Consider the following 14,969-nt stretch of genomic DNA (forward strand, 5'->3'; position numbering starts at 1 on the left):
GCACCATCAGCTTTCTTCACATTTGCTTATGCACCTGCTTTGTCTTCAGCGATTGTGTCAGGAAAGGTGAGCATCATGGAATGCCAGTTTAGTAGAACACAGTATTCTTGCATTGAGGGAGTACTTGAGTGGAGGCCCAATGTCCATCTGCTACCTTAATACTAGACCTGTAAATGTACGCACATAGATCTATTTCCCCATCTTCATATATAAATATATTTCCATATGTACATGCCTTTATTTAGACCTCTCTAAGTATTCTTTGCCTCCCAACTCTTTCCTCTAATTTCTTTTACTTTCCTCTTGTCCCACTATCATGCTCAGTCTTCATTTGGGTCTCAGTAATTCCTCTCGGTTATATTACCCTACCAGGCCTCTTACACCCTCCTCACCACCGATTTGGATCACTTGTTGTTCCCTTGTCTCTGGGTTTGTTGACACCACTTCCTCTCCTCCTACCTCCCCTTCTCCCATGTTCCCCTGGAACTGTCAGTCCTGTTGTTTTCTCCTCTAGATTGTTTATCCAGCCTATCTTATTTAGACAGACCTACGGAGATAATAGCATGCACAAAAACAAGACAGCAAAACCAAGCAACCAAAGAAAGCAAAACAACAGCAACAACAAGTCAATGACAAAAAGAAACCATCACAGCAGCAACAAAAAAGAAAAGTTTGTAGTTCAAGGACTTTTTGTTGGCTTTTAGGAGTGTTTTGTGGTTGAGTCTGATGGGGCACCAAGCCCTGGCCCCAAAGTCTATTTTTGGTACTCCCTGGGGACTCAGTTGCTCTGTTCCATTGCTGTTCTGTTCCACACCCTTATTGTTTTGCCTCGGTGTAGTGGGATCAGATCAGGTGGAACCTCCCACACTGTGTCTCCAGTGTTGTTCCCTGTAGGGCTATGGGTCAGTGAGGAATGTCCTGTCTCATAGTGGGGCCTGCCATGTGGTCTTCTCTGAATTGGCTGCTGTGAGTGGGAATATCATTCTTAAGGCTTGGTGGGCCAGGATGTTCTCCACTCTTTCTTCCTTCCCCTTCATTTGTTCCCGTGTGCTCTCATCAGACATGTCCCTCTCCTGGAGCTGCAGATTCAGTGTCGTCCTCTGAAATAAATTCTGGGGGAACAGCAGGTGTTCACATAGTTGGGATTGGGCCGACTCCACATTAAGATCTTACAAACTGAACTTGCAACCATTGAATCCATTCAGTCCCCCTGTGGGTTTCCAAGACTAAATCTTATCTTTCTCCCAACTTGTGGGTTTGAACTGTAGACCTTGTGATTAGCAACCCAACATACAATCCACTATGCTACCAGAGCTCCTTTATTTAAGTCTTAGTGCATTCCAAAAAAAACAAACTCAATGTCATCTAGTCAATTCCAATGTATAGTGACCCAGTAGAGTAGATCTGCACCTGTGACTTCCTGAGACTAAATCTTGAATGGAGTGGAAAGCCTCATCTTTCTCCTCCAGTGTTAGGTGGGTTTGAACCACCAACCTTGTAGCCCAATGCAGAACCCTCTATACTAATACAGAGCTCTAGTGTTGTTTTAATTTGTTAAATTATTTTACTGGCTGCCATTTGTAAGATTGCTAATATATGATTGATAAGTTTTAGATTAATATGTGGGGTGGTAGCTTGTTTTGTGCAGTTTGAAAATAATAGGTGCATTAATGACCAAAGAAAGGAGAGCACACAGCCATTATATCATAAGGTTACACTGATTAAGCCAGTGCTAAATACAGAAGCACCATTAAGAATAGGTGGAGTCCAAATTATTGTCTCCGTGTCTTAACCAGTTACAGGAGTTGTTCAACAGTTGCTATCAGTTAATTCTGATTAATCAGATGCTATTAAATCAAAGCTCTTCTGATTATGAGTCCTTTTTGTTTCTTTAGTAAGGCAGAGTTGGTGGTCTAGTTTTTGTATGGAAATGAAGGAGTGGTATTCTGGAAGGGGAGAAAAGAAAAACAAACTACAAGTTATAAAGTGATAGTAGGAGAAGGTGTGTGCTATTCATAGATGGCCATTTTAAAGTTTTTTGCTTTATTTAGGATGGATTATTAAGGTTTCTATAATGGGATAGGGAAAACCCCGCAAAGGAGAGAACTGATAACCTATTATGAAGAACCCTGCTGCCAGTGGTAGGAAATGCACCTGAGCTCTATTAATGTTACCACTTACTTTGCAGGTATTGGTGCTGAAAATTCAGAAAAAATAGATGAGAGTTCAGACAAAGAGATAGACGTAGAAGAATCCCCAGAGAAGACAAAAGTACAAACAGCACCAAAAGCTGAAGAAGAGCAGGATTTAAAAGTATGTAATTATTGAATGCGTACTTGGCCAAAACCATTTAACTACCTGTCTTTCAACTAACAAGTAGGAAAAGCAATCTAGGGTCCTACTTGGGTCAAATTAAAGAATTATAACACAGGCTTGATGGAGAGCAATTATATAAAATTAAATGGTAAATGTTGGATTAATTACATAATTTCCCATTAAGGCTTTATTGGAACACAATGGCTTATCAAATAAGCTGCTTTAATATTTGGGAAGTACTGAGGAGCCAAAGTCACAGGTTTTCCTCTTAACCTCCCTGGCGGTCTAATTATGTCAGTAATTTTGAACCCAAAGTGGCACATTGTTTTGCATAAAATTTGTTTTATATTGTAGGCTTGTAATTCTTAAGAAATTACTCATTTTAATCTCTGTAGTAGACATTTCAGGTAGGATAAATTTTAATACACAGTTAACATTTACCCTGAGCCACACTTGGAATTAGCGCCAGGGAGGTTAAATATTTTTTATAAATATTCTCTCATGTGGAGATTGAGTCTCAAGGAACAATTTGGCTACATGAAAAAAAGCAGTTGGCATATCCTTTTGACCTAGAAGACTATCCAGGCACTAGCTAGTATACAAATGAGTTCAACAGTGTGGTGGTAATATCTGACCTCTGAATCTAGCTCCTTGCCAACCCAAGGGCTATACTGCCATGAGAAAGAGGTCAGACATCTTTATCTGTTCTAGCCCAACTGGTCCTCCCACAATACTCTCCTCTGTTGGGTTCAAAATCCATCGGACTGGGCACAGAACACTCAAAAAACTTAAATTTGTGGGTGTGTCTTAGGGTACTTAACAGGTTGCCACAAGTCAGGATCAGAAAACATAAAAAAAGGTATTGGTTCAGAGCCAGCAGCCGGCGAGTTACATGGACCTTTGGCTGCATAGTCTTGTCCTGCTCTGTTCTGCCTCCTGGTCTCTGCAAGTTCAGGGCTCATACATGGTCTTCTGGTGCTGCTTCTTCGGGGGTCCTGGGAATGTTCTTTTCTTGCTTCTCAGATGGCTCATTCTGAATAGCCAAAAGAGATTGGGTAACTAAAACTGACTGATCCCGTCTAGTAATGTGTCACACATCCTATTTGCATGGTTCCACCCAAAAAGTTATGCCTTAGACATCCTCCACAACCACCATGTAGTAAGAACTAGAAAAATTCTTTTTGTTTTAGTAGATGGCCAATCCAAGCAGTTAGTAACAGTTAAAGGAGCTTAATTTTCAATATTGTTTAAGTCATTTTCTTTGGGATCTATCCTTAAATATTGACCTCCATGTTATGCTAGAATGCTTAATGAATGATGTGTGAGGAAGCATTTGATTCCTGGAAAACTTCTGAATCATTTATTACTTTGTCAAGAATTTCTGTACTAGAAATTTTAAATTTTCATCTTTTGTATTAGCTACTAGATAACACAGTTTGAAGAAAGCTAATTTTAGACAGGTTTCTATTTCCAGTATCTATAACAATAAGTGAAGGATTTCACATAGTATAAAAAAGTAGCAGTTTTATTTTTGTTTTCCCTTTTTTTCTTTTTTCCTTGCCCTCACAGTTTCAGATTGGAGAACTGGCAAATACCCTGACCAGTAAATTTGAATTCCTAGGCATTAATAGACAGTCCATCTCCAACTTTCATATGCTGCTCTTACAGACTGAGGTAATGTAACCACTTTTGTATGAACAGGATTTGAATGAAATGATGGGTATAGGAGATGTCTATCTTGTTAGTGTTCAGTTCTGAATTAAAATATCTAATCTTGGTGCATGTATGAACCACCATCCCCACAAAGGCAAAATATGAGGAGACTTAAAAGTTTGGAAAACTGGAATTAAAAATAAAGGCATTTGTTCACAAACCTTTGAAGCACACCCTCATTATGAAATTAAGTAGTTTGAATTTGTAAGGTGAAGTTGCCTACTAAAATAACCAACTAAACAGCCACCATTTCAGAGGCTGTAAACCTTTATACAGGGACAGGTAAACGTATCTTTCTTCCATGGGGTGGGTAGCTGGTGGTTTTCAGCCACTGACCCAGCGGTTAACAGTCCAGTGCTTAACCCACTGCTACCCGGGTTCTTTGCCTACTAAGATCTTAGAGAACTGTAAGCAGAAGCTAGTGGAGATGGGATCTCATGTATTTACCACGGAAACAAGTGAAAGTAAAATGGCCAAGACTGCGTGCTCTGAACGGTGGAGGGGACCAGTGTCGTCCTGTCCAGCTCCAATGCTCACAGGCTTCGCTACATGTGAGAAGACTTCCCAGATTCATGGGAAAATGACTTCTTTATTCCTTACATTTTCTCACAGACGTTTAGAAGTTCCTTAATATGTAAGATGTGTATTTTGTTACAAATTTTCTGGCAAAATGTTATAATGATCAAATGAAGCCATTGATATTTTAAAGCATTAGAAATCTGTTTTCAAAGAAAATTAAGGTAGAGCTAAAGCGAAAACAAACCACACACCTGAATACCTCCCAGTTGTGTGTGACAGTGAATAGTATAAGTTTCTGCACCCCTTTGGACCACATTAAGATAAGCTTCACTGGTTACTTTGTCATGTACATGAATTACCAGGAGGACTCACATCTTTGAAAATAGGTTTCTAATGCTTTGGTTGCAGACTCCCACAATACTTTGCTTTATATGCACTCTGCTTTTCTGCTGGGTTCTGTCATTCACTACAATGGCCACACAACTCAGACAGTGTTGCAGTTAGCTACTGGGAAGTTAACGGGTTTCAGTTCATGTGAGAAATGCCCAGAGTATAGTTGTTCAGTCAGGGCTGTTTCTTCTTTGCCGTATCCACAGGCAGGCACCTCTTGCCTTGGCCTGGTCTGGACCCAGCTTAGGCATTGTTTCAAAGCTCTATTAGGGTTGCCAGTAAATGGCCCAAAAGGGTGCCATTCTACTGTAAGCCTCAGCTGGAAGTTACTCAGCTCCAGCTCTGTGGGTCAGTGAACCCAGCTCCCCCTTTAAATTCCTAGAGGCAACCCACTCCCTGAGCCAACCTCTGGCCCAGAATCGGAAAGCTTTACTTGTTCTGTAAGTTATGTGCTTTAGCCCCTGGTTTTATTTACTGTTAACTCTGCCTCTCTGATATCAGAACTATTTGCTGATCCAGGAGATGAACTGGGCAGGAATTTCAGTATCTGAGGGCATGCTCCACTCTTAGCTCTTCTCTCTTGCACATAGTGAGATTCCTCACCCCCACCCCCATTTTATTCCCAATAGATGGCAATCACAATGAACAAATCAACCACAATCGAATCCTATCTGTCTTCTCTCCCCTTTCTTACCAAGACCTATCAGAAAAGGGTCCTTTAGGGAATTGCAGAGATTATGCCTATTAGAGCCACATTAAATAATCCGCTGCGCTGGAAAAAGGGAAACCACGCTGACTGCCATCCAGTCGTTCGACCCAGAGTCAGGGGAAGCATGTTTCCCAAACAAGATCATTGTGTAAAATGACAGGGAGATTTCTTTCCCTCCTTGGACTAATCTCACCTTTCAGAGTAAGGCAGTACAAGCATTGTGCCACTGGTCATATAGTAAGGGCTCTTGAACTTACTTCCCCTTGTATGTGTTGACTTGCAGACTCGGATTGCAGACTGGAGGGAAGGGGCTCTTAATGGAAACTACTTAAAACGAAAACTTCAGGATGCTGCAGAGCAACTAAAACAGTATGAAATAAACGCCACTCCTAAAGGCTGGTCCTGCCACTGGGACAGGTACGCACTCTTCTCCCCTTTTCACCTTTCACCTTTGACATCTCAGACATGATTTGTGATCACCACCACCTGACGAAGTGACAGCCTGTCTGGAGACTGAGAGCAGCCACGTTCGTGGTGCTGGGCAGGCAGAGCACCGTGAGCCCTCACAGTTGGGCCAGCCACACAGTGGAGAAACAAAGCAATGTTTAAAGTGTGCCATAACGGATTTTTTCCCAAGATGGACAAAGCTGGTGTTGACTCTCCAGAGTTGCACGGAGTAGGGCGGGCTTGGGGGTTAAGCGCATGCGAGAGCTCTGTGCGCTTTACAGGACCTCTGGAAGCACCTACTCCTGAGTAACTTCGACGCAGTTAAGGAAAGCTTCGTGGCTGAAGATGTGAATGAAGAACAAGATTACTATCTTCGGCCAGCAGGTCAGATGAAAACATTTCTTTTTTATATTTGGCTTTTCTTGATTTTTTTTTCGTTATTTGAAATCTTTGCTCTTTTATTTTTCAGCTCCCAGATCCTCTCCCTCTCTTTAGCTTTCACTGTGTTTGATATCCAAGAATATGAAATGTGAAATCCACCGTCAAAGAGGGGAAGAGCCACCTTTCACAAATGCTGCTGTTCTCTTCTTTGGAAGGGAAACTAGTGTTCTAGGCGATTGAGTCCCTTCAGTCATGCACCTTGAAACCCTGTGAAGCATTGGCCAATAAAAAACAGAGAGAGAGAGAGAGAGAGATGTTTTCTAAGTCATCTGTGCTAGAGGGCTCAGGGCTATATTCACAGAGCCGCTGGCAGTGCAAATAGCTTTGAATGACCCTTCACTCTCCGTCCGCAAATGTCAAAGCTCTTTGTTGCCTTTGTGAATAGCAGTCTGTTAAACAAGGTTCGTCCCTGTGAGAGCAGACTGCTGTCCTGGGACAGGACCAAATGGAGTGTCCTTATAGGAGAGTGGATTTTAAAACATGTGTTTTCTTTCTTGTAATTTAGGGATCATAGACGCTATTTCTATGTAAACGAACAGTCCGGCGAATCTCAGTGGGAGTTCCCAGATGGTGAGGAGGAGGAGGAAGAAAGTCCAGCCCAGGAGAGTAGAGAAGAGTCTCTTCCTAAACAGATTTTGAAAGACAAAACTGGCCCTGACTCAAATTCTGCAGAACCCTCTGAGAATTCCACAGGTGGGACAATTCACCCGGTGCTAATTAGAACAGATTGGGGGAAAGGGGAACGTATTTCTAATTTATATTATAAGCCAAGCTTTTTTGATAATACATACTTCTAATTGAAAAATTGTGGCTTGACTTTTTTTTTTAATGCATGAGAATTACACCGCAGCACACTAAGGCAGTGACTATTGATTTTAGACCCTGCTCTTAGATTGTACTATAGCCATTGTCTTGCTGTTGACTTCCAAAAGCAGGAATACTAATTAATGCCTAGTTGGCATTGCCAGCGTGTGTAGGTGCAGTAATAATAGCAGATTTGTTCTGCATCTCTGTAGAAGACTTGGTATGTTGCTAGTACCTTCTCATTTCAACTCCACAAAAATCATCTGTAGAAACACTATGAAACTAGGACCATGCTTGTTTTAGAGAAACAAAATGCTCAATTATTAAAAATCAATAATATTTTTATGTAAAGCATTGAGAAATTGACTCATCCTGATAAAGATGGTCTTGGAGTAATACCATTTAGTCCCACACGCCTGTGTTTTAAAGTGGGCTTTCGTATTGCCCCAGTAACTGAGCATCTGCTAGTCCTTCAGAGTATGGCTACCCTGTCAATGTTCAGCTTGTACAAAACTGACAGGTGCTTGTGAATGAGCAAAAGATGGTCCAGTTTTGTCCATCTTCAGTCCATTTTTCGGTGGGTGACGAAAATAAGTGAATAATGGAACACAGTTTGATAACCTATCAATTTAAAAGTAACTCTTTGTTGACATAGTGTTTAAAGGCAAAAATCTATGGAGTCGTGTCTCAAGTAATGGAACTTTAAAAATAAAAGATATTAAGTGTTAGTGATACAGGGGCTAAAGAGCTAAATTCCTTTTATTTTTTGCTTTATCTTTCACTGGCTTCCTAGTCTGATAATATACTAAATGATCCATTCTGTTGACTTCTTAAAGACTACCTGTCTTTTATCGGATCACTCTGAATGAAAAGTCAAAAATGCCTGCTTGTGATAATTTTAGACTACCAGATGCTGAGTGTGATGTGCTACTTCACATGTCAGATGGGTGTGGTTCAACTTGTGGGGTTCATGGTTCTTGTATGAAGATTTTCTTTTTAATATCTCCTCCTTTGATAGTAATGATTGATTTGTGTAACAATGAATTGGCTATTTTGTTTGATTTTTAGTAGTGAACTGAAGAGGCAATAGTTAATAAACAGTGCTTTTTCTTTCTTTTTTCTTGTGTTTACAAAGTTGAATGTTCTGAAATTACCCACTCTTTTTTGAGTTTGTAAGCATGTTAGCATTTAAATGTTTAGCAATCTCTGGAGATTAAACACTGAAAATGGAAATTTCTCCTTTGTTGACACAACTTCCCAAAGGAAGTCCATGAATCCTTCTTCCCTGATTAAAACTAATGAAAAGTAAAAGAAACTCGTTTCCATCAAGTCGATTCTGACTTAATGACCCAGAACTGGCCTTAAGGGTTTTCGACATTAATTCTTTGCAGGAGTGGGAAGTCTCCTCTTGTTCCTGCGGAAGAGTGGCCCAATGTGTAACCTACCCTGTGCCACTAAGGATTCAGGGCCCTTGATAATGACCTGTGTTCTTTAACCTCTCGTTACTGAGACTCCTAGCAACATTGATAATGTTAATTTTATATGAACATCTTTGGAAAACAGATCATAGTTATTTTAAGCTTTTAAAGAGAATTTATATCAATAGATGGCTGTGTTTTTTTGTGTGTTAATTCTTCTTCTAGATGGCTGTTTCGAAGTGGCTATTATCGTTTATTAAAAAAGAAAATTTACAAGGAAGTTCAAAGTTTGTCCTCATTTAAAAAAAATTTAAGTCCTTATTATTTTGTTGTTTGAATTTAATATTTGTTTTTTTAAAAAGAAATAACATCGGTTGCCATCAAATTGACTTCTCCTAGGGGCAGCCTTACATGTGTCAGAGCAGAGCTGTCTTTCACTGGGTTTTCAGTGACTAGATCGCTCAGCGCGCTCTCGAGGTATCTTTGGGGTGGCTCAAACCTCCAACCTGTGACTTGGCAGCCAACACTGAGTATTCCAACTAACTGGGGTATTGTCTGTCTAAATTAAGCCACCTTTTAATTTTTCAATCATTAATAAATAATTTAAAATTTATTTTAGTTTTTAAATTGCTTGTCTGGCCTCATCGAAATACTAAACAATAACTTGCTCTTTAGGGAGCTAACAAAAGCTACATGTAAATTAGAAATATATATCTATACATATATATAAAAGTTCTTGAAGCATTTGAATGCTTACAGTATTCTGTCATTAGGCTTGTAGTTTGTAAAAACCTATGTATGGATACCATTTTATTCAGAGTTAAAGTTTCTTACATAGCAAAAATACAAACCAAGGTTAATTTAAAAACAAGAAGTAGCATCTTCAGATGTGAGTCTAGTTTCTTCTCATATGTATGAAAGGTGTGACAAGTTCTGATGAGCTTTGCCAGAGGTTAGAAACCACATTCACCCCCATTATACTGGTCCCTTAGCATTCCTCTGCATAGTATGTCACCATCATAAACTATCAGTATTACCTTATGCTTCTAGGTGAAAAGCCTACCAAGGCACAAACCCGGACATAACTATCGACTTATATTTTGGTTGGCTTCATGGAAGGAAGCTTGCTATTTTGAATCCTCCATGTTATTATCTTGGCTCTGAAGTAATCATTAGGTACTGTTGTATCTAGGATGCTTGGGCATACCCAGACTGTTTGTCTGGAAAGTGTGTAGATTTTCATATGGCTGGCACAGCGGCTTAAGTCATTTTGGAAGTCTTTCTCCTAGAAAATGACGTTCCAGCTTTCAGGCGGAATTCTTTTCTGATTTTTTTCTCCTTAGCGGTAAACGGCATCTTACTTACAGCAATCACAAACAACTGCATAATTTATCTCTTCTATGAAAAGTAAAGCCACTGAAAAGTCAAAAGGCTCATGGTCACCTTGGCTTGACCTTTTATAGTTAAAACTAAGTAATAAGACCTTGAAAGTTCTTTTCCTTGCCCTGGAGCATTTATAGTCAAATTCTTCTTTTACCCACTCTTTTAAACTGGACTCCCCATCAGAGAGGAGCTTTGCTTATTGGAGTTCTTGAACTCCAGTTTCCACCAAGGCCCCTTGGTAAGCTAGGAAACCCTAAAACTGAGTCAGGTCTGAGTGCTGATGCTGGTCTGGCCAACAGCTGCATAATCTCAGGCAAAGGGGTCCTCTCCTGGGTTTCATTCCCTTTTAAATGAGGGAGTTGAACTAGATGATTTCTCATGTCTCTTCTACTCCTAAATTCTATGATTTTAGGGAGAAAATCCCCTTCAACATTCCTGGGATATATTTCTAATAGTCCCAAATATTGTGAAACTTCCCTATTGACGATAAAGAGGGATGGGGAAGGCTACAAGTAAGTATTTCCTCCTATTTTCTCTCACCTTTAAAACTGCTCCTGTCAGGGAAAGGACACCAGTTAGCTGTGACCTTTGCAAAACTTGATGAGAGTTGGTCCTGATTCCTTAACTCTTAGTACTGGCAATGGCTATTTCAGTTCCTTTACACATTCAAACACCTCCGTTCTTATGCCTTCACTACCATTTACCTTGGAGATTTGTCCCCCTGAATCTCTCCTCATATCACCCTTACCCTCCCTGATTTGTGTCACTGTGACTTGGCAAATGAATAATTCACGCAGAGGTGTGAAAGAATGCTAGGGTTGACAGCGCCCTACAAATGGAATTTTTGCATTTCATAACCCACATTTCATTAAAATCCATAGGTCTGCCTGTGTTTTGAATGAATTCTGCTCTAGATTATCCCCAATCAACCAGTTGATTAAGAAATAAAGCATGTACACAGTGTGACAACTTGCACACCACTCGCCTAATCACTTTGAAATACAAACGACCAGTCTTGTCTTGTAATGTCGTGTGTTGAAATGGCAATATGTGAAGTCAAAACCTCCCCCAATACAGATTCAGTTGACTTCTTGAATTTCTTATTGAACTGATGTGTTTCATTGACTCAAGTCTTGAGACTTCGTATAGGCAGCCAGCTGACCAACATTCTAGTGCCAAGTGCCAGCCGGTGCTGAATGTGGCTCAGGAATTATCTGAAAGTTATTTCTGAATGAGCCGCTCTAACGTTTTTGTGTCGCCAATGTAAAGTAAATGCCTGTAGATGAGGTTTGTCAGGAAGGGAGAGCCAATCTCTGCTGTCTGAAACTGCACTAGTTTCTGATTTCTCCTGTTTGTCACACCTGTCATTGAATGTCAGCCATGGAGTTTTGCCTCTGACATCTATGTGTTTTTCTTAGGTCCTCTTTGTAAGGAGTCGTCCTTTTCTGGCCAAGTTTCTTCTTCATCACTTATGCCGCTCACTCCATTCTGGACCCTTCTTCAGTCAAATGTACCTGTGCTCCAACCTCCATTACCCTTGGAAATGCCACCACCACCACCTCCGCCGCCCGACTCCCCTCCGCCACCACCTCCACCACCGCCGCCTCCACCGCCGCCACCGCCGCCTCCACCTCCTGTAGAGGATGGTGAGATACAAGAAGTCGAGATGGAGGATGAGGGCAGTGAGGAGCCTCCAGCTCCAGGAACAGAGGAAGATACTCCTTTGAAACCTTCAACACCAACCCCAGTTGTAACCACCCAGGTGGGTGAGGCCTGTTGATATTCTGCAGAAGTTTTTTGGAGGGTGGGGCATAATTGACACTGTAGTTTACTCTAGGAGATGGTGTCTTTACCAGGGCCTGGACCAATAACCACGTTGTGTTTCAGAGTTCCATGGATTCCATTACCTCAAGTTCTCCTTCCACTAAAGCGGTGAAGAGGAAGGCTACAGAGATGAGCACCACTGTCGTCCAGAGATCCGCCACCATTGGCAGCTCTCCCGTCCTCTACAGCCAGTCGGCTCTAGCTAGAGGTGAGCATGTGGCTTTAGGAGTTGAGTGTACTTTTCCCGTGGATTGTGTCCCCTTGGTTGTCATCAAGAGATGTCACCATTTGAATGGCAACTAGTATTTGCTTGCATTTCTTTCCATTTACTGTGTATCCTAGGACTTTCTGCAGCACATTCACATATGGTTAATACCTTAATGCTAACATATTCACACCATAATATTTTGTCAGCAATTAGATGTGGGCCCCCCCTTTTTTTAAGGAAGAGGTTTATTGAAATTTATAAATGATGTAAGCTAACCTCCCATTCCCTTCTTCTTTCCTTTGTTTCTGGTCTTGTGGCAATGTCCTTTTTTTATAGTATTATTTTGTGTTTTCTGTGTTAGGTCAGCAGGCAACAGGGATCAGTACCCAGGCTGCAGTGATTGGTCACCCAGCAGTAACAGTCAGCCATCCGGCCGCAGCAGTGACTCAGGCCAGAGCAATGAGCCTACAGTCGAGTTACCTTGGACTTACAACAGCATCTGCAATGATGAGCTATGCGGAATGTCCTGTCCCCATTGGAGTAACTGCTCCCACACTTCAGCCAGTTCAGGCCCGAAGTGCTGTGCCTGCCACTGCTGTTCCAGAACCACCTCCTCCCCCTCCTCCTCCTCCAACACCACCTCCACCAGCACCCAAAGTGCCGCCATCTGAGAAAACCAAAAAAGGAAAGAAAGACAAGGTATTTTTTTAAATCCCATTTTTATTTTTTTATGTTGGAATGCAATCACATAGCAAAATTAATCATTTAAAAGTGTACCGTCTCAGTGGTGTTCGTTCCATTTACATTGTTTTGTAACCACCACCTTCATCTAGTTCTTCATCCGAAAGGAAAAACCTGTGCCCCTTCAGCAATCCCTCTCACCCCTGTGATAATCACTGTCTAGAGATTTCATCGACATTGAACTGCACACTATGCAGCCTTTTGTGTCTGGTTGCTTTCCTTAAGCATGTGTTTAAGAAAAGGTCATTCCACACTACAGAATGATGTTCTTGGTTGTCTGCTTCCCATCCCAACCCATCTTTATTTTTTTACAAAGCAAAGCTGGTAAAGTTTAACATTTGAAATATAAGAGAACTTCTACAGATCACTGTTTTCTTAGAGCAGTAACAGTGCGCAGGGATAGTGGGACAGACCAGAAAAGCTCTGAACTATGCTAATGAACCCTGGCTCCATCCATGAAGAGGCCTCCATTTATGAGGACTGGGCTAGAAACTACATTTCCCAGCATTCCTTTGGTAACCAAACTCTTTCCCCAACCTAAGCATTTCTTAACCACTACACCCTAGGAATGATATGGCTTTTTGTTTTTAATCATTTTATTGGGGGCTCTTACAACTCTTATCACAATCCATACATACATCAATTGTGTAAACTACATTTGTACATTCATTAGCCTCATCATTCTCAAATCATTTGCTCTTCGCTTAAGCCCCTGGCATCATCTCCTCATTTTTTTCCCTTCCCTCATGAACCCTTGATAATTTATAAATTATTATTTTGTCATATCTTGCCCTGTCCAATGTCTTCCTTCACCTACGTTTCTGTTGTCTGTCATCCAGGGTGGAGGTTATATGTAGATCCCTGTAATCAGCTCTCCCTTTGTACCCCACTCTCTCTCGACCTTCTCAGTATTGCCACTCTCACCACTGGTCCTCCCCGTGACCCTTCAGTGAGGAGGTGTCCAGTTGCCTACAGATGGGCTTTGGGTCCCCACTCCGCATTCACCGTCATTCACAATGATAGGATTTTTTGTTCTTTGATGCCTGGTACCTGAGCCCTTTGACATCTCGTGATCTCACAGGCTGGTGTGATTCTTCCATGTGTTGCTTCTGAGTAAGATGGTCACTTGTTTACCTTCAAACCTTTAAAACCCCAGACGCTGTGTCTTTTGATAGATGGATTCTATCAGCTTTCTTCACCACATTTGCTCATGCACCCGCTTTGCCTTCAGCGATTGTGTCAGGAAAGTGAGCATCATGGAATGCCAGTTTAGTAGAACAAAGTATTCTTGCATTGCGGGAGTTATTGAGTCGGGGCCCAATGTCCATCTACTACCTTAATACCAGACCCATAAATATATGGACATAGATCTATTTCCCCATCCTCATACATAAATATATTTCAATATGTACATGCCTTTATTTAGACCTCTCTAAAGATCCTTTGCCTCCCAGCTCTTTCCTCTATTTCCTTGCTCTTTCCTCTTGTCCCACTATCATGCTCAGTCTTCATTTGGACTTCAGTAATTCCTCTCGGTTACATTACCCTACCAGGCCTCCTACACCCTCCTCACCACCAATTTGGATCACTTATTCCCTTGTCCCTAGGTTTGTTGACACCACTTCCTTTCCCCCTCCCTCCCCCTCTCCCATGTCCCCCTGGAACTGTCAGTCCCGTTGTTTGCTCCTCCAGATTGTTTATCCAGCCTATCTTATTTAGACAGACCTATGGGGATAATAGCATGCACAAAAACAAGACAGCAAAACCAAGCAACCAAAAAAAGCAAAACAATAGCAACTACAAGCCAATGGGAAAAAAAACCCATCACAACAACAAAATAGAAAAGCTTGTAGTTACCATATATACTCGTGTATAAGCCGAGTTTTTCAGCACAAAACTGAAAAACTGGAGTTCAGCTTATACATGGGTCAGTGGTACCGCAGGGAGGTATAACATCTCCCAGGTGCTTGCCTTTCCTCCACTGTTCATTCAAAGCCCCGCTGACACTGCAGGGCTTTGAATGTTTGTTTACTCACATCTAACCAATCAGAGCTGT

At 41.3% G+C, this 14,969-nt stretch overlaps 1 protein-coding gene across 2 annotated transcripts in view; it reads left to right on the forward strand.

Annotated features, from left to right (window-relative positions):
* The window catches only part of FNBP4 (formin binding protein 4), a 33,809-nt gene that overhangs the window by 13,279 nt on the left and 5,561 nt on the right, over window positions 1-14,969 (forward strand). Inside the window, exons 9-15 of one of the 2 annotated variants that reach the window (XM_075545711.1) lie at window positions 2,189-2,313; window positions 3,886-3,990; window positions 5,931-6,064; window positions 7,041-7,228; window positions 11,559-11,902; window positions 12,028-12,172; window positions 12,534-12,871. In XM_075545711.1, coding sequence (XP_075401826.1) covers window positions 2,189-2,313; window positions 3,886-3,990; window positions 5,931-6,064; window positions 7,041-7,228; window positions 11,559-11,902; window positions 12,028-12,172; window positions 12,534-12,871 — 1,379 coding nt within the window. Of the gene's footprint in view, window positions 1-2,188; window positions 2,314-3,885; window positions 3,991-5,930; window positions 6,065-6,375; window positions 6,479-7,040; window positions 7,229-11,558; window positions 11,903-12,027; window positions 12,173-12,533; window positions 12,872-14,969 lie in introns of those variants that run through there. The other variant, XR_012783923.1, reaches the window with a different exon arrangement.

This window comes from Tenrec ecaudatus, chromosome 4 (assembly GCF_050624435.1).
Source record: "Tenrec ecaudatus isolate mTenEca1 chromosome 4, mTenEca1.hap1, whole genome shotgun sequence".
In the NCBI taxonomy this organism is placed as follows: Eukaryota; Metazoa; Chordata; class Mammalia; order Afrosoricida; family Tenrecidae; genus Tenrec; species Tenrec ecaudatus.